General features: G+C 39.2%; 1 protein-coding gene across 13 annotated transcripts in view; it reads right to left on the reverse strand.

The window, feature by feature from the left end:
- Positions 1 to 20534, reverse strand: part of NEB (nebulin) — a 101974-nt gene that overhangs the window by 28376 nt on the left and 53064 nt on the right. For all 13 annotated transcript variants that reach the window (XM_079310843.1, XM_079310852.1, XM_079310850.1 and 10 more), the window contains exons 88-120: positions 19879 to 19983; positions 19356 to 19460; positions 19173 to 19277; positions 18570 to 18677; positions 17800 to 17913; positions 16886 to 17083; positions 15993 to 16097; positions 15605 to 15709; positions 15235 to 15342; positions 14858 to 14965; positions 13752 to 13859; positions 13135 to 13239; positions 12941 to 13045; positions 12657 to 12755; positions 12378 to 12488; positions 12115 to 12219; positions 11792 to 11896; positions 11425 to 11529; positions 10231 to 10335; positions 9842 to 9946; positions 9286 to 9390; positions 8980 to 9084; positions 6678 to 6782; positions 5051 to 5155; positions 4853 to 4960; positions 3453 to 3557; positions 2707 to 2811; positions 2488 to 2592; positions 1839 to 1943; positions 1645 to 1755; positions 1349 to 1459; positions 812 to 913; positions 599 to 697 (exon numbers count right to left, since the gene is read on the reverse strand). In XM_079310843.1, coding sequence (XP_079166969.1) covers positions 599 to 697; positions 812 to 913; positions 1349 to 1459; positions 1645 to 1755; positions 1839 to 1943; positions 2488 to 2592; positions 2707 to 2811; positions 3453 to 3557; positions 4853 to 4960; positions 5051 to 5155; positions 6678 to 6782; positions 8980 to 9084; positions 9286 to 9390; positions 9842 to 9946; positions 10231 to 10335; positions 11425 to 11529; positions 11792 to 11896; positions 12115 to 12219; positions 12378 to 12488; positions 12657 to 12755; positions 12941 to 13045; positions 13135 to 13239; positions 13752 to 13859; positions 14858 to 14965; positions 15235 to 15342; positions 15605 to 15709; positions 15993 to 16097; positions 16886 to 17083; positions 17800 to 17913; positions 18570 to 18677; positions 19173 to 19277; positions 19356 to 19460; positions 19879 to 19983 — 3585 coding nt within the window. The remainder of the gene's footprint in view (positions 1 to 598; positions 698 to 811; positions 914 to 1348; positions 1460 to 1644; positions 1756 to 1838; positions 1944 to 2487; positions 2593 to 2706; positions 2812 to 3452; positions 3558 to 4852; positions 4961 to 5050; positions 5156 to 6677; positions 6783 to 8979; positions 9085 to 9285; positions 9391 to 9841; positions 9947 to 10230; positions 10336 to 11424; positions 11530 to 11791; positions 11897 to 12114; positions 12220 to 12377; positions 12489 to 12656; positions 12756 to 12940; positions 13046 to 13134; positions 13240 to 13751; positions 13860 to 14857; positions 14966 to 15234; positions 15343 to 15604; positions 15710 to 15992; positions 16098 to 16885; positions 17084 to 17799; positions 17914 to 18569; positions 18678 to 19172; positions 19278 to 19355; positions 19461 to 19878; positions 19984 to 20534) is intronic.

Raw genomic sequence — 20534 nt, forward strand, 5'->3', positions numbered from 1 at the left:
GTCTTACATGACTACTTAGCAAATTTGCTTTCTTAAAGGTTCTCATCCAGGGGGTGTCATAGGAAGCAGCTCCGTGGCCTCTCATGTGTTGTTTGAGGTACTCTGCCTACAACCAGCAGCAAGAAAGCAAGGTCAGAAAGGCAAAAATCCACAATTCAAACATGAAGGGGTGAGAAAGAACCAAGAGGGATTGAGATCCTGGCACAAGATTCTTTTAAAGATACAAAGAATAAAAGGAAGTGGCTGAAAGAAGCCAAGTGTCTGTTCAAAGGATGGAAAATAAGAGTCAGGTAAAGGCTGGTTCTGGTAAAAAGCCAACACCCAAAAGAGCTAAAAAAGAACTTCAGCTTCAGTATTTATATCACAGCATCATCTTAAGAAGGTTTTATATCTGCATTAATGACAGCAGAAAAGTTTAAAAAAGAAATACAAATTGATACTGGTATTTAATTTTTACTTCACCACATTCCCTTCTTTTCCCTTTTCCCCTAACTTTGGAATAATTTCAATTATAATCATGACATCACTCTGTAAATTAATTTCATGTCTCATTTCTCTCACTGCTTTGAGTTTCACCAGGTTTCCATTTTGCCCTCACCTGGCTGGTCAGTTTGGACACCTCCTTGGCCAGCTCAATGTCTGGACGTCCCAGCATGGTCACACCCACACCTGCTGCTCCACGCTTCTTATATTCAATCTAATAAAAGAAATAAATCCTTTAGGAGCAAGGAAACCCCCTTTGAATTATTCTACTGGGGTTCGTAATTAAATTAATGCTAAAGGATTATACAGAAGGTTTAAAACCACTCACATTGCTGATTAATTTGGCAGCTTGAGTTGCTTTCTTAATATCTGGTCGATCTGCTATAGGTGTGTAGTGGAGTTTGGATTTGGCATCTTTCTTGTATTCAATCTAATCCATGAGAAAAGGCAGAGGAAAGAAAATTAGTGAGGTTTATCCACTGGGAATACACCAATTCAGGTCACAGCAACATGAGAAAGTGCATGGGTTTGTTTAGGAATTCAATCCACAAGGTATGGATTTGGGAATCTGCTTTTGCAATTTTTCTGCAAGTGAAGAAATAAATATGGGAAATTCTGCCCGTATTTGAAAGGATGAAAAGAATTCTTAGATGTGATTTCCTCCAGATTACTTGAAACCCTACAATGGGATTGAAATACAAATCCCTTATTTCAGTGCAATTTCATATTTGTAAATATTTGTACCTTCATCTTTCAAAATCACACCTGAACATGGAGGCTGGGAGGAAATTCAGAAATCTTGGGTTTTTCTAGTTCAATTTGCTTACATAACCTACTAAATTAATTGGAAAAGAGGCAAACTTACTGTGCTCTGGTTTTTAGCAACTTCCATGGCATGTTTCACCTCAGGAGGCTCCAGCATGACAGAATAATTGGATTTACCTTTCTCTTTCACAAACTTCTTTTTGTAGTTTGTCTGTCAAGTACAACAAGTGCCACATGTGAGTTTTTAACGTCACACAGAGAGAAAACGCTACAGAAACTTGGAAAAAACCTCCTTGAAACTGGTGGATAAAGAGGAATCACCTCTTTCCCTGCAGGATTTGGGGTTGGGATTAGACAAGCTCAGCTTGGGGGATGATGAGCTGAGCCTGAACTCACCTCACTGACGTTCTTGGTCACCTCCTTGACATGGACAGTGTCCCTGGTCTCAGGCAGGGTGGTGAAAGAGCCATGGGGCAGCTGCTTCTTGCTCTGCTCTTTGTACTTGTTCTGCCAGCACAGGGGAAAAGCAGGTAAAACCCAGCAGCTCCAGGATGGGATGGAATGAAATCAATCAATAAATGAGTTTTTACCTCAGACACCAGGGAGCTGACGTTCTTAGCCAGCAGGATCTGAGGGGTGTCTGGAACAACGTGGTAGGTGCCACGGGCTTTGTTGTGCTTCTCTTTGTATTTTATCTAGCAGGAAGGAAAGATTTCAGTTTGAATAATGTGCATTTTGTCTTCTGGCAGAATCAAAAGTAATTAGTACAGTTGTGTTTGCTTGTGAGTGCAGAAATTTGCAGAAAATCCCATGTTCTGACATTTCACAGCTTAATCCATATATTCCTATGGCTCTCATTTGGATTTTTAAAAATATATTGTTAGTGATTATTAAATATATTTTGTGTTATTATTAAAGGTATTTTGTGTCATTATTAAAGATATTTTGTGCTATTCCTACATATTTTCTCCAGACACTGCCATTTCAATATCAGGAATGCACAGATGCACCTGGGTGTAAGTCCAGGGTGTTCAGGCCATGTTAACTTTGAATATTAATTTAATTTATTCTCATTTTATTAGTCAAATTGTTAATTAAATAAATCAAATAATGAAGTGAGACTGAGAACAACTGTTCAAAGCTTCATTGTAAATCCAATTATATTTGCAATAGAGCAGTTAAGCAGGGAATAAAGTGGTAGTAGAGGACTAGGAGAGGAAAGGTGAGTTCAGTGCTTACATCACTGGCCAGGATGGCATTATTTAAGGCCAACACTGTGTTTTTATCATCTGTGACAGAGAGTTTGCATCCCTTGAGGAATTCTCGGTCCAGTTTGTACTCATACTGCAGGAAGAAGAAATAAAAGATAAAGTAAGAGAGTGTCTTCTCCAATTTTAAAAAAAATCTGAATAGGAGAGATGGGAAAAGGGAATATTCAGATTATTCTGATTTTCTTACATCACTCTGCTGCAGAGAGGACTTGGCTGCTTGGACAAAGTCAGGCCTGTCAGCAATCAGGTGCCAGTGGGCTTTGGCTGCTTCATATTTCTTCTTATAATCCAGCTGTGTGCAGGGAAGAACCAAACAGCAAGAGTTCATTGGAAATTGGTACTTTGCACATACATACAGAGGCCAATTCTCTTTTGGTCTGCCAGAAGAGGTGAGAAAATGTATCTGCACCAGATTGGGGCTTTTCTCTGGGTCAGGCACAGCTCAGTCACTGCAGATTTTCACTGCTGGGTGGAGAAAGGAATATGGAGGTGGAGGAAAAAATATGAAGGTGGAGAAAGGAATATGAAGGACTGAAATGATGTCTTAACGTTGGAGAAGGGGAGAGCTTTCAGATCCTTCCTGCTGAAATGGGTGTTGGGCACCAAGAACAGAAAATACAGGGAAGTTTTCTTTGTCTCCCACAACACCATCCCAAGGAATTCCTGGGACAGTTCCTCTGCCAGGAAAACAGAGGACAGCTGGAAGGATGGGATGTGTGACATAGAAGAACCTCAAGGACAACTCACCAGAGTGAGCACTTCACTATGAAATAAATTAAACCACATTTTATTCCAGCAGCGTAAGGATTAGAAGCGATGCCCAAAAAATTCAGTGGGATTTCATTTCTTGTGGAAATAATTCCTTGTGGCTTCCACTGCCAGTTCCCAACACCCTCCAGAATAAAATTAACACATGACCAGGACAGAACTCACGTTGCTGTTCAGTTTGTAGGCGTGTCTGGGAGTTTTGATGTGAACTGAATCTGCCACGACGGTGCAGCGAGATTTGCTCCTCTCGTACATTTCTTTGTATTTCAACTAAAGAAAGACAAAGATGGAAAACTGCTTACAAAGATCATATCAGCATCAACAGGAAAAGCATCCAAATAGGAAAAACCTAATTAAAATTGTCTGGAGAAAATCTTAGTAGGAGGGAAATGATTGGAGGTGACAGTCAGAAAATCAGAGTCAGGGCTCTGGGCTGGTGATGAGGTAAGGGTTGGGCACAGCTTGGATTTGATGGTCTTGGAGGGTTCTTCCAACCTAAATAATTCTGGGATTCCATGAAAAATAAATTCTATAGGTTCAACTTGATTTTGAAGCACCTGCCTGATGAGAGTCTTCTGCAGCAGCACTTCTCTTTAAAAACAGAAATAGAAAATGTGGCAGTTTTAAATCACCACGAGGCAAAGACTAAGATTAAACAAAATCTGTTAAAGACCAGTAATTCTGAATATCTCCAGGTTTTTGCAGCCAAAAGAAAACCTCTGAAGAAACTTATTAGCTGATAGTTACACTAACTGAAAATTCCTTCAGAGAATCTCAGCACTCAGTTTGGAACTTAAAAAATGTCCTTCAATTCACATCTCTGTTTCTTAGTGATCCAGTTTAGTATCTGGATAAAAATTGTTATTTTTCCTCCTGGATTTAATAGTTATGTAGAAATCCATGGAGCATCTGGATAAGACTCAAGCTACTTATTGTGACAGTGTTACACTGAGTTTCAGAAGTTTTAGTATCATCATTTATGGATACCTAAGGAACAACAAAACAAAGGACAGAGAGAAGGGGCAGGAGAAGGAATTAGGAGCAGGAATCCCAAATTTTATATTATTTTATCTACCTCTTTCTCTCTCCTTCTTACTTTTCTATTACCCCAGAATCAAAACATATTTATTTTAGATCAGAATATTTACCTTATGCATTCACAGTATTCATATAAGAAATTAATAAACACAGCAATATATGAAGTATTTTGTTCAAGCCTCAAAAAAAAAAAAAAAAAAAAAAAAAAAAAGCCACTAGAGGAAGAAAAACCAGAAAAAAACCTCTTCAAATTAATGATTTAGAGACCACTCCCAGCTCATGGCTTTTATTTTTGGTGAGGGATGGTTTGTCCCAGCAACAAAATGTTCCAAGAGCTCCAGAAGAAAATTCTATGAAAAACTTCCTGAGTTTTGAAAAAGCACTGAATGCAGATAGACTTTTACAGGCCAATGTGGTTTAAGAAGGGGGTGATTTTTACTGACTGTGTTACACAGGAGTTACAAACCTTGGCTGTCAGGTTAAAAGGTGATTTTTGTGTGTTTTGGTGGCACAGAGGGTTTACTCACATCGCTGATCCTGTCCTTGACCTTGCGCACGTGCAGCAGCATCGGCGTGTCCTGGATGGTGGTGTAGCCCTTGGGCTTGGCTTTGTTGTACTCCAGCTTGTAAATAATCTGAAGGGACAAATTGAGGGTTGGATTATTTCTTGGAATCCTTGGAGCCAGTTGGAAAGTCCCTGGGGGTGATTATCCCATTCCACTTACGTCGCTGATCTGTTTGTTGACCTTTGTGGTTCGTAAATATTCTGGAGTGTCCAGAACTGTGGTGTATTTGCCTTTCTTCTTCTCATAGTCCTTCTTGTACTGAATCTGGAGATGGGGAAAGGCTCTGAGTTAGTCACACAGAGCAGGACAAAACCTCTTCCAGAGGTGGGGTTATATCCCTGGATAAAATTGCAAAACCCTCCCACAAAGGCAAAGGAAGCAGAACATGCACCATGAGCTGAACTGCAAACCCCTTCCTTGCCTAGGAGGCTGCCTGCTTGTTTGTCTGATCAATTTTATGGTTATTTCAAGCTAAATTCTTCAGGATTGAGCTTAAAAAAACCAATCTTTGCAGACCAGAGACTTTTAAATTTCATAATGGATAATATCTATTATTTAAATATTTATATCCAGTTGAAATTTGGACTTGGTGATCTTGGAGGTCTTTTCCAACTTTAATGGTTCTGTGATCAGACTGAAGAGAAATGTAAATAATCTCACACAGCAGGAGATAAAAACATTACCAAATTTATCACACTGCCAGGATATTTCCAAGGCTTTGGCAGCAGGATTTGTGCCCTGGTAATGATTTTCTTAAAAATCACCTTGCCTTGCTCAGGTTTCTAAACCTTTTTTCACAGAGTTCAATGAGAATAGGTTCACCAAGGATGGGAATTCATTGTAGGCAGCCTCAAGGCAGCTGGAAGAGGTTAGAACACATTTTTATTAAAAGAATTTTCATGCTCTACCCTTTATCAGAAAACAAAACCATGCATTTGAAATGGGACTGCAACAGACAAAAGATGAAAAATGATGAACAAATAATCGATGATAACATGAAGTGAACTTGGGGGGACATGCAGGTCAGACACTCCTTTTTTTGAATTCAAACATACTCAAAGTTACCTGCAAGGAGATTTTAGTGAGAGAATAGAAATCCATAGAAAAATGGAACAAAAATGTCTGAAAGACCTTCAGCAAGTTATTACTGAAGAATGTCACTACTGGCACAGGCAATAACCAAGAATTACAATTCCCTCTGACAGAATTGTTTCACACTGTTGCATTTCCAGTCTATCATTTATCTTTCAATTCAATATCAGAAATCATTTTTCTTCCTGCAAAGGGTGAGCTGACTGCCAGCAGCTGTGATTTCAGAGCACAAATAACTGTTCTGTGTCTGACACCATTCTGGGCACAGTGGGAGATAAATGTTGGAATCTCTCTGGCAAATCTATCATCTTCTTCCTGAATTAAGGAATTTGGGTTATCAAAAGTGGCCAGGCCAAGAAATGGTGTCAGAATGAGAGTTAGATTAGGGAAATACCAGGAAGAGCTAACATCCAATATCTGAAATGTATGAAAAAATCGTTAAATTTTTTTTTAGAAACAAATATGTGAAATCCATACCAATTGTTTATAATGAAAGGAGAAAATGGTGCCAAGCTCAGCCTGAGCTGAGCAAATACTGTTTCAGATATTCTGTTTTATTTTATCACAGCCAGCATTAAGCACACTGAGGAAGCTCTGGGGGTCTGGATTGCATGGAAAGAGAGGGAGCAGTAAATGTGCCAAGTCCAAGCAGCTGCAGTGGGTATCTAAGGTGTCCCAGAGCCCTGCAGATTACCTGGCTCCACAGGTATGTGTTGTAGAGTGCTGTCAGCATATCTGGCCTCAGAATTTCATTGCATCCGTGCTGCAGGAGCATCTTGGCAAAGGATTTATAGCTTTTCTGTCCATGCAAATGGCAACCAAGGACAAGAGAGACTCATGAACAACATGAACAATGACACAGCTCTAGATCCCAGGCACTTGGAGAGTGGAGAGATTTAGGCAAGGTGCTGTATGTATTCATCCACATGTGCATAAAATTCACAGCTGAGCATTTAGCACTGCTAAGATTGAATATTAACAGATTTTCCTGCTCTCACATTAAGGAAATGATGAAATTTTGGGGGCAGATGAGAGTAAATTGGAGATTAAGGCAAATATGTCCTTGGAGCTTTTTCTAGAAATGAGTAAGAGGATTTGAAAAGAGAGGTAATAAACAACAAATGCCTTGATTCTGGATTTTTTAAAACCTCAACAGTGACTTCAGGAGGGGATTTTTGATGCCCATTGATGCACAATAATGGAAGTACATACAGGACAGATGGACAGAGCAGCTCACACAAAAAGTGGCTCCTTTTTGGGTGGCAGGATGGAGACTGAGTGAGCAGATGAAGAAACAGGAGGGTGTCAGAGGCTGTGACACTGCTGGTGGGAGGTGGCACAGAGCTGCTCCAGGTGCCCCCACAGTACCTGACTGCTCAGAGTGCTGCCCCACTTGGCCAGCAGATTCCTGGGGTCATCCACTATAACGCTGTACCTAGATTTGAGCTTCTCATAGGCTGCTTTGTATAATTTCTGCTCAGAATAGCACAATACAGTGTAACAAGAAAGAGTTAAGATACAGAGAGATCACTGGTAGAACCTCTTTAAAGGCTGGGGTGGATGGTCATGTACAAAAGAGGAAAAAATAATTTAAAATAAAAACAAAATTTAAAAAAAAAAAGCACAACAAAAAAAATCACAAAACTGAAAAAATAAAAAACCTACCAAAAAAAACCCAACGAAACAACCAACCAACAAAAAAAAAACCCACAACAAAAAAACACCCCTAAAAAACAAAAAATCCAAACAAAACCAAATTTAAAAAATCATTAAAAACAAAAAAAAAAAAAACCCAAAAAAAAAACCCCACAACCAAATAAAAAAGCCAAAAAAAGCAAAAACCCAACAAAAGAAGAAAAAATTTTAAAAAAAAGAGGGAGAATATTTCCAAATGGCAAATGCATTTCTAAATTGCCTCTGGAAGGTCTACAGTTTGAGATTGTATCTATTCCATCCCTTAATAAGCAATTTTATGACTGAATTTCTTCATGAAAAGTAACTGCAGAAACAACCCTGTGCTGTAGATTCCTGAGCTGAGTCCAAAGAAAACAAAATGAGATGTTATTACAAAACCATCACTTATATAACAGAAGATATTTAGGCAAGTTCAGTTCAATATATGGAGCTCCCATTGATAAAGTTTTACCCATTTATGTTTCTGATATTATTTTTTTCCTTCTTTGCTCTATGAACAACAATAAGACTGAATAATCTTCATAAAAATTCTGGTGTTTGTTGTGGAACAGCTTTTCTTACCCATAACAGGTAATACAGCAATAAATTTATTGACAGGTAATGATATAACACAGTGGCTGCTGAAAAATAATGAAATATTAAGGTATAAATTCAAATATCTGCTTCTTTGATGAAAAGCATCAGATTTTGATGTGCTATTCCAACTCCAAGATGGTGGGAATGACCCTGAACATGATGTTTTCCATGGAACTTCTCCTGGGGTGTAGAGCACTAATGCTACAAACTCCAGGAGTGATTTGAATTTTAAACCCAAGGGTGTTCATTAATTATTAGGTTGTGTCAATTATTTCTTTAGCACTACAGGAGGAAAATAAGTAGAAGTTGAGTTGTAGAGTGGAAAAATTCCAGGCAAAATCACTGAAATGAAATGAGCTGTGGCAACTTCAGACATAACTCTGCCTTTCCCAACACCAATAAAGATTTCATCAGTGTTCCAGGAGAGCAATTGGAATTCTCTCCACACCTTTTTGAGATGGAAAACAACACTCAGGGTTCTGCACTCAGGGTTATTTAAATCAGCAAAGGAAAAGCTCTTTTGCCATGAAAAATGAATGGACAGGGGTGGGGATTTCACTTCCTGGGCTCTGCAAACCTGTTCTGTTCTAATATTCAGAAAAAGAAAAATCTAGTCTTTCATGATTTTAGTGTGATCTTAAAGCATCTTTAAGCCTGATTATAAGGAAGGACAACCTCCAACTCTGTGTTTACTTAAGCTTGAGCCTACAGGAGTCTTTACTTACCTCATCCATCAGCTGAGTTGCATATTTAAAATGTTCATTGCTTGGAGAGTCAGCCACATACTTGAACTTGGACTTGGTCTTCTCAAAATTCTCCTTGTACTTACACTGGAGACAAAGAAAAGCAAATACAAAATATCCAGCCCATGTTAGTCCAAAGAAGGGGAAGGCAATGAAAATGTGATTTTAGAGAGAACTTGTGGCAAAAAAAAAGTGGAATTATTGCATTTTTGAGTTTAACTTTTCTACCAACAACAAATTGTTGTAAGTGGACAGCAAATGTCCAAAAACAACCCAGAGTTCACTCACCCCACTGTAGAGCACTTTGTTCTTCTCTGCCAGGACAAAACTTGGAGTGTCCCACACATAGCAGCCAGTGCCTTTGAGCCATTCCAGGTCTTCCTTGTATTTAACCTTCAGAAAAGAAGTAAAAAGACTCAGTTTGAAGCAGATAATCAGTGCTGAAATGAACCTCAGCACAATTCATTATAAAATAAATTAGTTTCTCCTATTTTTGTGATGGACTCAGTTTATTCACACACATAACCTATCATTAGGAGTTCTGTGTGAATTAAAAATAATGCACAGGTAAGGGGTTGTTGTGCATGTATAGAAATGTATAATTAAAGGTTGTTACAGGGCTGAACAAATCTAAGCAAATACAACTGAAATTAATGAATATTATCTGTTAATTTGGCAAGGGGACGTGCTGCAGCTTTAGCCACTGAGATTCTCTCAGTTCCCAGATCTGCCAGGTAAACTGAAAATCACTGAGCAGTTTCAGCTGCTTTCCCTTTGTTGAGAAAGAGGGTTTGGGGTGGTTTTGGGCAGCACTTTTGGCCATGCAGGAGCTGCTGGGACTCACATCACTGATGGCATCTGTGACCAGGCGATGGTGGAAGTGCTCAGGGCGGTCTGGGATGGATCTCCAGATTCCCAGCTGGCTCATGTAATTCTCCTTGTATTTGACCTACAGAGAAAATGGAAGAATTAAGTAAGACAGTTGAAGAGATCACTCCAAACCACACAAAAGTTTCCAGTTTGTTGGGGGTTTTTTTTGCCCCCTGAAACAGCAGAACTAAAAGAGGGGAAATGAGATTAACTTGTAAGATCAACAGCAATTGATATTCCAGAGAAAGAAAGAAATCAACACTGCTGATGCTGATATTTTCCTAATTATTTGCCATATTGAAAAGGAACCAAAGGCTAAATGGCCTATTTTAGGTTATCAAGGAATGAAAATGTTGTACATACACTGCTGATGTCATCAGTGACCTTCCTGTGGTAGACAATGTCCAGAGCATCCTTCACTGTGTGGTATTTGCCCTTGGTGTTCTCAAAGGTTTCTTTGTAGCGCAGCTGGGAAGGAAAAAAAAAAAAACACAAAAGAAGGGATTAAAGTGCCAGGAATTGTTTCAGTTCAATTTCTCACTTCTCAAGAATGATATCCTGGGATATGTTGCTGTCTGACATGCCAATGGAAGCCCTGAGGAATTTTTGGAGGCTGCAATTTCCTACAATCAGTTGTAATTTCACTGAGACTTGTGGTGAAAATTACAGAGAATTTCACTCAATTCACTTTTCAGACTGAGGAAAAACCATCCCTGCATCACAGGAGTGCTCTCTAGGAAAGCACAGGTGCCTCTTCTGGCATAAAAATCTGCTTAAAAATCTTATTCCCTGCCCTCCTCTAGAAGAAAACAGGAATATCATCCCAGTCTGTGGAGAAAGACTTTTCAGAGGAGAAATTCCCATGTGCAGAAAAGCTGAGATGCTCCTTGGCATATTTAAAAATCACTGTCAGAGCAATAAGATAAAATAAACCCTAGAACAAAGCACCAGCCATGCACATGTCCTTTCACATCCTGCTGGTTCTGAAATACATGGAAAAGCTCTCACAAATGAGCATTCTTAAATTGCCTTAAATCACAAATAACTATTCCACGCTTGAAAAAATCAATTTCACCTTAACAACCTCCTGTACAGCAGCTCAGGTAATTTTTCTCTCTAATTTACTTCTGAATTAAAAAATGAACACATTCCCAGTTTAGTTCTAACACAAAACTGAGATGAAAAAGCTGATCAAAGTTATTTTGTCCTGGCCCCAGCATCAATCACTTCACTCTGCTCTATTTGGAGACTTGATACATAAACAAATAATTTTAAAATATGTTTTTACTTTGTTGTACAGCCACACTTCAGTGCAATGGGAAATGAAAATGAATTATAAAAATTGGAAAAGAGAAAAGGTATTGCAGGGGGATCAAATCAAAACTTAATAATGTTCTTAATTTCAAACGGAGATGGACATACAAATAAGTGGATTTTGTTGATGAGGGCACTGAGATATTCTGTGCTTTGCATGTTTGTTCCCCACTGATCTTTTTCCTGTTCTTTTCATGGAGAATGCAAGGAAAAGCAGCAGTGGGGTGTTCCTGCAGTACTCACATCACTGGCATTCAGGTAGGCTCTCTTGGCTCTGATCAGCACTGGGGTGTCAGGGACAGGGGTGTATTTGTCCTTCATCTTCTCATACTGGGTTTTGTACTTTTTCTAAGAGAAACAGCAAAAGGGAAAAAGTCATCACTGCAATTCTAGAAGTATTTGCCAATCTGCAAAAAAACCTTGTTTTTTAAAATCCTAAAACATTTTCAGAATGTTTTATTTTACAAAGGAAATGCAGAACTTAAATATAAGAGAGAGAGAAATAAATGAAGGCTAAACAGATTTGAGCCTTGAAATTATCACTGAAAATAGAAATAAAACTTCTAAAGAGTTCAGCAGAGTGGCAGAAAATTAGAAAACAAGATTTTACCTCACTGATCATGTCCTTGACATTCCTGGCATGTGTAAAGGCTTGAGTCTGACCATCAGCATGGTGGTGGGGTCTCTCCTTTGTGGCAAGCTCCACGTACAAGTACTGCAGCAAGAAGAAAATAATCAAAACAACCTCTCACTTCTACTAAATTCTATCTTATGTCTCTGAAAAAACAGCTGTAAATTCACAGTATAAACATAACCACCAATTACTAGCAATCCTACATTGCTTCAAAACAGCCTGGAAAGCTTTTACTGTACTTTAACAATATATTAAGAAGGATTCCCTGATTGATTTTTATATCAGCATAATTTTTTCACCTGGCTCTGTATTTTTTGTCCTGTCTTGGCTCTTATGAGGTCAGGTGTATCAAGGATGGAAGTGTATTTTGTCTTCAGTTCATTGCCAGCAGCTCTGTAAACCAGCTGGAAAAAGACAGATCCAGGAATTATTTCTTCTGCTGTAGAAGCTGTACAATCACAGCTTTGCTATTATAACATCTCATCTATTCCAGTAAAAAAAAAAAAGAGAAGGGGAGGGGTTCATGAGAGTTACAAAAATGTGTGGAAATAACAGAATTTACCTCACTCAGATGGGTTTTTAGTTCCTGCACTGCTCTGTATCCAGGAGTATCCAACACCACGTTGATTTTAGGCCACATTTTCTTGGCAGAACTCGTGTAGATATAATTAGACTGGAAAGGAAAAGCAGTGTTAATAAAGGAAATTTTAAAATGCAACCTAACAGTGCTTTGAAACAAAAAATTCTCTCGTTCTTTGCTGATTTTCCTGTGCTTCACTTCCTGCATGCACAGAAACAAACCCATGGTTGCCACACTCAGCTCCCAGAGGAAAATCCTTACCCAGAGCTTTCGGAGCTCACGGGCTCTGACCATGTCAGGAGTGTCATACAGGAAACAGCCCAAGCCCTTCAACCAGCTCAGGTCCTCTTTGTATTTAATCTACGAGAGAAATTAAAATCAGCGCTCGACGGTGGCGATCATTCCAATCATCAGTCATTAAACACAGGGAGAAAGTGTTTTTTTTTTTTGTTCCAGAATAGAAAGTGAAAAAAAAAATAGAATAAGCCAATCCCACTGTGAGCAGGGAGGTTTTGGAGCTCTCAGCAGGTGTGGGAGCTGCTTACATCACTGGTGATGTCCCCGACGTAGCGACAGTGCAGCACTTGAGGGGTGTAGGGCAGGGAGATCAGGTGGCCCTGCATCTTGAAGAAATCTGACTTGTAGATCAGCTGAAAAACAAGGAGCAGAGCAGCATTTCAGGTGTTTGGACAGGGAATAACCTCAGTCCCTTCAGCTGCTGTGTTGGGAAGGCACCTACATCGCTGACAGCCTCCTGGGTGGCTCTGACTTGGCGGATTTCGGGCGTGTCAGGGGTGGTGTGGATCTTGTCCTTGTTCTTGTGGTACGTGGCTCTGTATAGCCTCTGTCACAAGAGACAACATTCTGCATTTTAACACAGCTTGAAACCATGAAATTGCAAAGAAGTTCAGCACAGCATAAGCACTTCTTAAGCAAATTACTATTTTTCACCCAGGCAAAGATTTTCTATTAATTGTTTTCGATAAATTCTGGAAATCTCAGACTCTAATCCTAAAAACTTGTAAATACATTTATTTCATTTCCATGCTATTAAAGCCAGTGATCACAGAAGTGAGTCAATATATACAAAACCTAAAACTATTGCAACTCAATTTTGTACAATAATTTCTATTCATCTTTAATCACAACTAATAAAATTAGGCTGCACTTTTTTATTATGGTTACAGTTTCACCCTGGATCAATGATCCCTTACCATTCTTGATGGATACTTCTCTAAATAATTAAAAAAGCCTCAAAGAAGAGGGATTCTGCAACTTGCCAGTCAATGTATTCTTATTATATATATTGTGGGCACTGCAAGTACAATTGAAAGCAAAAATATATATTTACTGTACCTCGTTAATGACTTGATTGACTTTCCTCACGTTTTCAAAGCCAACATCTTTAGGTCCCAGAGTGTAGCCCTTGGCTTTCATGTGTTCATAGGCTTCTTTATATTTCAGCTATAAAAAATACAAAAACACACAGAAGTTAAATTTGATTATGATTCTGGCTACACTGCAGCTCTGACAGCAATTCATGTTGTATAAAGAGACAGATTTTTAGAGATAACTATTGAAACATGTTGCTGTATCAGAGTTAAATACATCATAATGAGTTAAATAATCATAATGATTTCTCCCTTTATTATATGGCTGAAAATTAAAAATACAATAAATTTTTCTTGCATCTAATAAAGTATTTGTATAAAGCTGAGGAAATTCATATTTTGATAGTAAGGCCCAAACTGAGAGTCCCTTATCTGGGACTTTAGATCACTCCTGTCTTAGGTTACAATGCAGGATGTGCCCAGCAATGTGTATTTTATCACATTTGTTAAACCAGCTGGGCAATCATCTTTATCTTCCCACAGCCCATCCTCCCTCCAGGAGATATCTCCTGTTCATGGCCAGTGAGTCCCAGGGCATGGCTGATAAAATTCCATCATCCCACTGGGAGATGCTCCAGCCAGGGCAGGAGCCAAGCCTTTCCTACCCAGAGAAAAACTGACATTTGGAACACCAGAGCAGCCTTTCCACTGGATCCCAGAGGAAAACCAGACCCTCCCACATCATCCCTGGAGCTTCAGAGGAAACTGCACCTTCTCCAGGAGCACTGCTCCAGCTGAGCCACATCTGCCCCTGCAGGAGGATGCAGCACCATGGAATGGGACTGTGCCACCACCCTGACTGACTGACTGACTGTGCCAGCTTGGATTCTGACTCTGGCAGGGTTGGGATTGTTCTGTGTAATACTGCATTGCTATTTTAATTTTCCTAGTGTAGAACTGTTATTCCTATTCCCATATCTTTGCCTGAGAGCCCCTTAATTTCAAATTTATAATAATTTGCAGGGAGGGAGTTCGCATTTTCCATTTCAAAGAGAGGCTCCTGCCTTTCTTAGCAGACATCTGTCTTTCAAACCAAGGCACTGGTGTAGAAGGATTTAGTGCCTGACTTACATCACTGCCAATGTGCTGCACGTGTTTGGCATGCTGGAAATTCGGGGTGTCCGTGGGAAGGCTGTACCCAGTGGGAAGAGCATTCACACCAGCCCAGCGATACAAATTCTGCAAAAGGAGAGAAAGAGACTTTGTACAACTGCCAGCAATACTGGAGGGGAGAATTTCTCAATCTCAGAAATCACTGAATCACAACTGGTAAAAGATTTCCCCCATGTCTGGGGGGAAAAAAATGCATTAAAATGTGTTTTATAGCTCAAATGAAGATGTTTTCCCACTTTCATTTCAGAGTAGTGGCATGCAGCTTCACCTGAAAAGCTAAAACCAGACAATTTGGTTTTGCAGCATCACTGTGGAGCCCAAAGTCTTGTCCTTACCTCACTCTGTATTTTGTTTGCATTATATGCCCGCTCCAAATCCACAGTTTTATCAGTAGGGATCATCTTGCCTTGGACATTCTTCTTGTAATCACCACGATAGACAGCCTGGGAAAGAGAAAAAGTCATCACTGTCACATTCTCTCACAGGATGCTTGTTTGCATACAATGGGAATTGTTCCTAAAAAAATGGATTAAAGCTGTTTGGCTTCAGGCAAGTAATGATTTTAGTGATTGTGTCTATAATGAGGTGTAGATAACCAACAATGATTAAAACTAAATTATTAAAAACATATTAAAAGTCGTATTTCTAAAGCTGGTGAAGTTACAGCATCTAGAATACTGGATGGAAGGTGAAAGAAACACTTACCTCACTTAAATTCAAGGCACTGATCACATTCTGGACGTAGACAGGAGTGTCTGTGACCACAGTGAAGTCCTTCTTCATTTTTTCTGCTTTAGATTTATATTTAATCTGCAGAGAGAAAGCAAGAGCTCTAATTACTAATGCTAGCAATTGTTAATTTCATTTATTGTATTATGACATTTACTATTCTTACTATTCATTTCATCACTGAGCTATTTTATTAGTAAACCACCATTGAAACACAAAGCATAATGGAACTATGGCTTGTTATTTAATGACTCCTTCAATCAAGAAGGATAAATAAAATTTTCCAGAGCTACACCTGGAGTGGAATAAAGCCACAGTGGAATAAAAAAAAAAGACTAAAGCAAACCCAGAGTTATCCACTCACATCACTGCGAAGGTCATAGGCTTGTTTGGCATGGAGGATTTCAGGAGTGTCCCAGACAAAGCAGCCAATGCCTTTCAGCCAGTTCAGGTCATCCTTGTAGATCACCTAAGGAAGCAGAGAAGGAACTTGCAAGAATTCCATCAGGACCTGATCCCTTAATTCTAAATCACTCCAAAACACAACTGTCAAATGATGGCAAGGAAGGTTTCTACTCCTTTTGTTGCTGTTGTTGCTGTTGTTTGAGAAAATCAAAATAATTCCATCTGGAATTTAAATAATTTTTGTTCAATTTCCTTAAATTTGGGGAATAAATTAAAAAAACAGTAATTAAAAAAAAAAAAAAAAAACCCAAAAAGCTACCTGCACATCATACTGGACACCAATTTACTGCCCTGGGCTGACCTGCTCAAGGCAAGTGTGCAGAAGCTTTGTCCAACCAGGATTTTCTCAGACTTCCAAACCTCATGCAACCAAATAAAGGACAATTTACAGGCAGGGTAGAACTGTGATGTTACGACCCAAGTGCCTACACCATTAACACTGAAATTATTGAAATTGTTGCACAGAGGTTGTAGACTCACCATCCCTGGAAGTATCCAAGGCCAGGTTGGACAGGGGTTGGAACAACCTGGGATAGTGGAAGGTGTCCCATGGTAGGGAGTGGAACTGGATGAGCTTTAAGGTCCTTTCCAACCCAAACCATTCTGGGATTTTCTGATTCTATTCAACCAAGCCCCATCTCAATGACCCATTTATTGCCAAGTGTCATAACAATGAAGCAGCAACTTCAGAGCGCTCCAGCGACATTTTTTGCTAAATCATTTCCTCCAGCAGAGCACAAATGAGGGAATGCTCCCAAGAACAAGCCAGGAACAAGAGATTTGGGGACTTACATCACTGATTTGGTCAGTGACTGTCCTCACGTGGCTGTTGACCTGCAGGTCTGGCAGGCAGAGCCACTCGTGGAGCCGCGTGCGATAATCGACCTCGCTGATCTTCTTCTGGGCATCCTTGGCTGAGATGATGTCCACCATGTCTGGCACAATGTGCACCTTGGCCTTGGTCTTCTCGTAGGCTTCTTTGTACAGGCGCTGTGGAGTTAAAGAAATGTTTTAATAAAGTTGATTTTGCATTTTGGCTAAAGGATAATGTAACGTAGTTCTTCTTGATTTAAAGAAACACCACACTTATATAGGGTAGTTCGTGTAAAACAGAAGAGAAAAGGCTCATTGGTCCAACAAGGCAACACTTTTTTGAAAACATGCTTTCTGCAAAACATCATGAGACACTCATATGGCTCTGCAGGTGCATAATCATTGTTATAATTTCTTATCTTTGTGCAGCCTGAGAAACCCAAGGCTTCCCAGCAGTATCCAACGACAAGCTGAGGCATAAATTGTTGATCAATTTGGAGGAAATCATTGCTGTTTTCATGGGATGTCAGTGGGAGAGTGATCACTTTGGCCCTGACTAAAATTTATATCTGGCCTGCTCTAAAAATAATTTGCAGAACTTCAGCAAGGGAGGTAAAATGCTATTTGTTCAATTTGCATTGAGCTGATGAGGTAAAAGGAGGCAGAAGATGATTTCACCCATATTACACTAAAGGTTTGGCCATGCAGGCAATGCAGTAAATGAGATGAAACTTAAATTTATGGTTGCATTCCAGAATTTAGCAAATACTGCACACTGCCAAATGCACATGGGAAGGGGATGTCTGGATCAAGGCATGGGGATTCTTTGAGTGGCTGCTTCTGAGACAAGCATGGCTTGATCAGGAAAACACACGTCCAGAACCAACACTTACATCAATGTTGAGCTTCCCAACTCTGAGGCACCTTTCTGTATTGGGATCATCCTCAACACCTCTGGGGAGGGTGTACAGGGCTTTGAACTTGTCATATTCCTCACGGTATTTGACCTGAGCACAAGCAAAGAAATGCAGCAATTAACTGACTCCAACGAGTTCAGTTGTGGTTTTGGAACAAAATTCATCATCATTAAGCAAAAAAAGTTAAGACCAGCAAGCAGAGAAAGGCTTTAAAGCAGGAATTTTGTTTTGTGTTCTGTCTTAAATGGCAAAGAAAGCACATAACAGGCAGGTTGTAAAACAACAGCTGACTAGAGGATTTTAAAATAAATAGATGAAGAATAAGGCACTTATTTATTCTTCCAGCTGTTTCACTTAAAGTGATCTGTGGAGTGGTCTCTCTTAATTCTAACTTCAGTTAAGTATAAGATGTTTTCTATACTTAGTAAGCATCATTTAAAGATTTTTGGTGTTTTTCTGACCTGGATGCTCATGAAACTTAGACTAGAAAAACCCTAAAGTTTTCAGTTTGGATTACTATAAAAACTGATTTTTCTTTCCATGACAAGAAGCCACAAAGGACTGTTACTCAAAAGACTGTCAGAGAAAATCATTATCTACAGATACATATTATATCTCAATTAAAAAAAAGAAGGTAAATCAAAATTTAAAAAATATTTATATCTATAGTAGATGCAAGGCATGAAGGATTTAACTGCTGGAATTGATGATCTGATTTTAAAAAATGAATAATTTAGTTCACTTACAATGCTTGCATTGTGCTTCAGTTCTTTGGCACGTGCCAAGGCTACAGAATCTGAGGGCAGTGCATAGCTGGTGGCCTTCACTTTATCCCAGGCCTTCTTGTAGAGGTTCTGTGGGGAAATAGAAAGTTTGTGTGAGTGGAAAATTAATTCTCATAAATAACTACCAACAACCAATAGAAATCTAAAAATAAAAAATAGAAGTATTTTGCTTTTATTTAGACACCACATAGTAAAGTATTGTAAAGAAGATATTATGTGATATTTAAATCAAGTTCATGTAAAGGGTGATAAAGTCCTTTCTAACTATTCATGTCTGTTCTCATATGAGGTTTTAATTTTGTTCAGGTGTAATTTTATTCAGGAAATCTACTTATTATTCCAGGAGTTTTGCCAAGACTGGAATTACATTTGGAAAATATTACCCTTGCCTGAAATACAACTTCTCCTCCAAGCACAAGTAGTGCAAAAGGCTTTTGCCTTTTTTGACTTTGAGAAGCTCCTGGTTTGGATGTTTATCTTCAAATATAGTGAACAAACAAAAATAAAACAAAAATCCCACATTAAAGGTCCTTAAGAGAAAAAAAAAAGTGTATAAACACTTACATCACTATAGAGGTGTTTCAAACTCTGAACTCTTTCTGAATCCACTGTCTCAGTCACAGTTGTGTACTTGTCCTTAGTTTTGTGGAATTCCTCCTTGTATTTCACCTGGAAATGAAAGCTGGGCTTAGTGGATTGTTTCAATGCTCAGAAGGACAATCCTGAGCAGAAAAGGTGGGGATTCACCTCACTGGCATTGGCAGCACTTTGCAGAGCAGTCACATAGACAGGAGTGTCTGTAACCACGCTGAAGTTTTGGAAGTTCTCCTTCCCTGCAGAGGTGTATTTTATCTAGGGATACAAAAAACAACAAAACTCTCATTAGTGCTGAAAATTACCTGGAAATCCCCTGCCAGCTTCCTTTAAAATCACATCTGGACAGAAATCAGAGATTACAGGTCAGTAAGATCAACTCTGAAAGTGACAGGTCATAAAATAGAAATACTTAATATACAGTCAGTATGAACTAAGGAGTATTGAAATAAAAAACCACAGCTGTCTTTACATTCTTGTGTGTTCTCCTCCACCAATAATACAAGTGATGTCTTTACAGAAGCAACTCCATGACTGTATTTTCACATTTAAACAAAATTTTTCTGATGCAACAGGAATTATTTCCTTCTGCTCTGGACTAGGACATGTCAACCCCAGTGAATCACAAATGAAAGAAAAAATACATAAATATTTTATTTATTTAAGGAAAACTTACCTGGCTCTGCAGGTCATAGGATTTCTTAGCCTGGATGATTTGTGGAGTATCCCAGACATAACACCCAAGTCCCTTCAGCCAGTTTAAGTCATCTTTATACACAGCCTACATGGAAGTGAACAGAACATTAGGTTAGGAAGAAGTTTGCCTTCTGCCAATTAAAGGAAGGAATTCTGCATCCTACTTAGCCAGGCAATTAAAACACCCTCAGATTTTCTTGGGCAGGTTGGTTGTCCCAAGCTGAGACACCACTGACTGCAGAATATGAGCACCATTCTCTCAGCTGTGAGCTGATACAACCCCAACAAACAAGGGGAATTCTTTTCCAGACCCACTGGATCTAGAAAGATTCTGGATGCTATTCTGGCCCTTGTGCTAATTCCAGCATTCCCAATTACAGTAGATAAGGATTGCTGCAGTGATTGATACTAAGAATCTAAAGCTATTAATTTCATATTTCAATATTATGGGAGATACTTGGGAAAAATTATGGGAGAGGCTGCTGTAATGTCAAACAAATGGGTTCAGTATGTTCACATAAATTTAGAAGGGTTTGGACAATCCCCTCAGGCTCCTGGGGGGATTTTTGGGCTGTCCTGTGCAGGGCCAGGAGTTGGACAGGATGACCTTGATGGGTCCCTTCCAACCCAGCCTAT

Source organism: Erithacus rubecula (assembly GCF_903797595.1).
Source record: "Erithacus rubecula genome assembly, chromosome: 8".
Lineage (NCBI taxonomy): Eukaryota > Metazoa > Chordata > Aves > Passeriformes > Muscicapidae > Erithacus > Erithacus rubecula.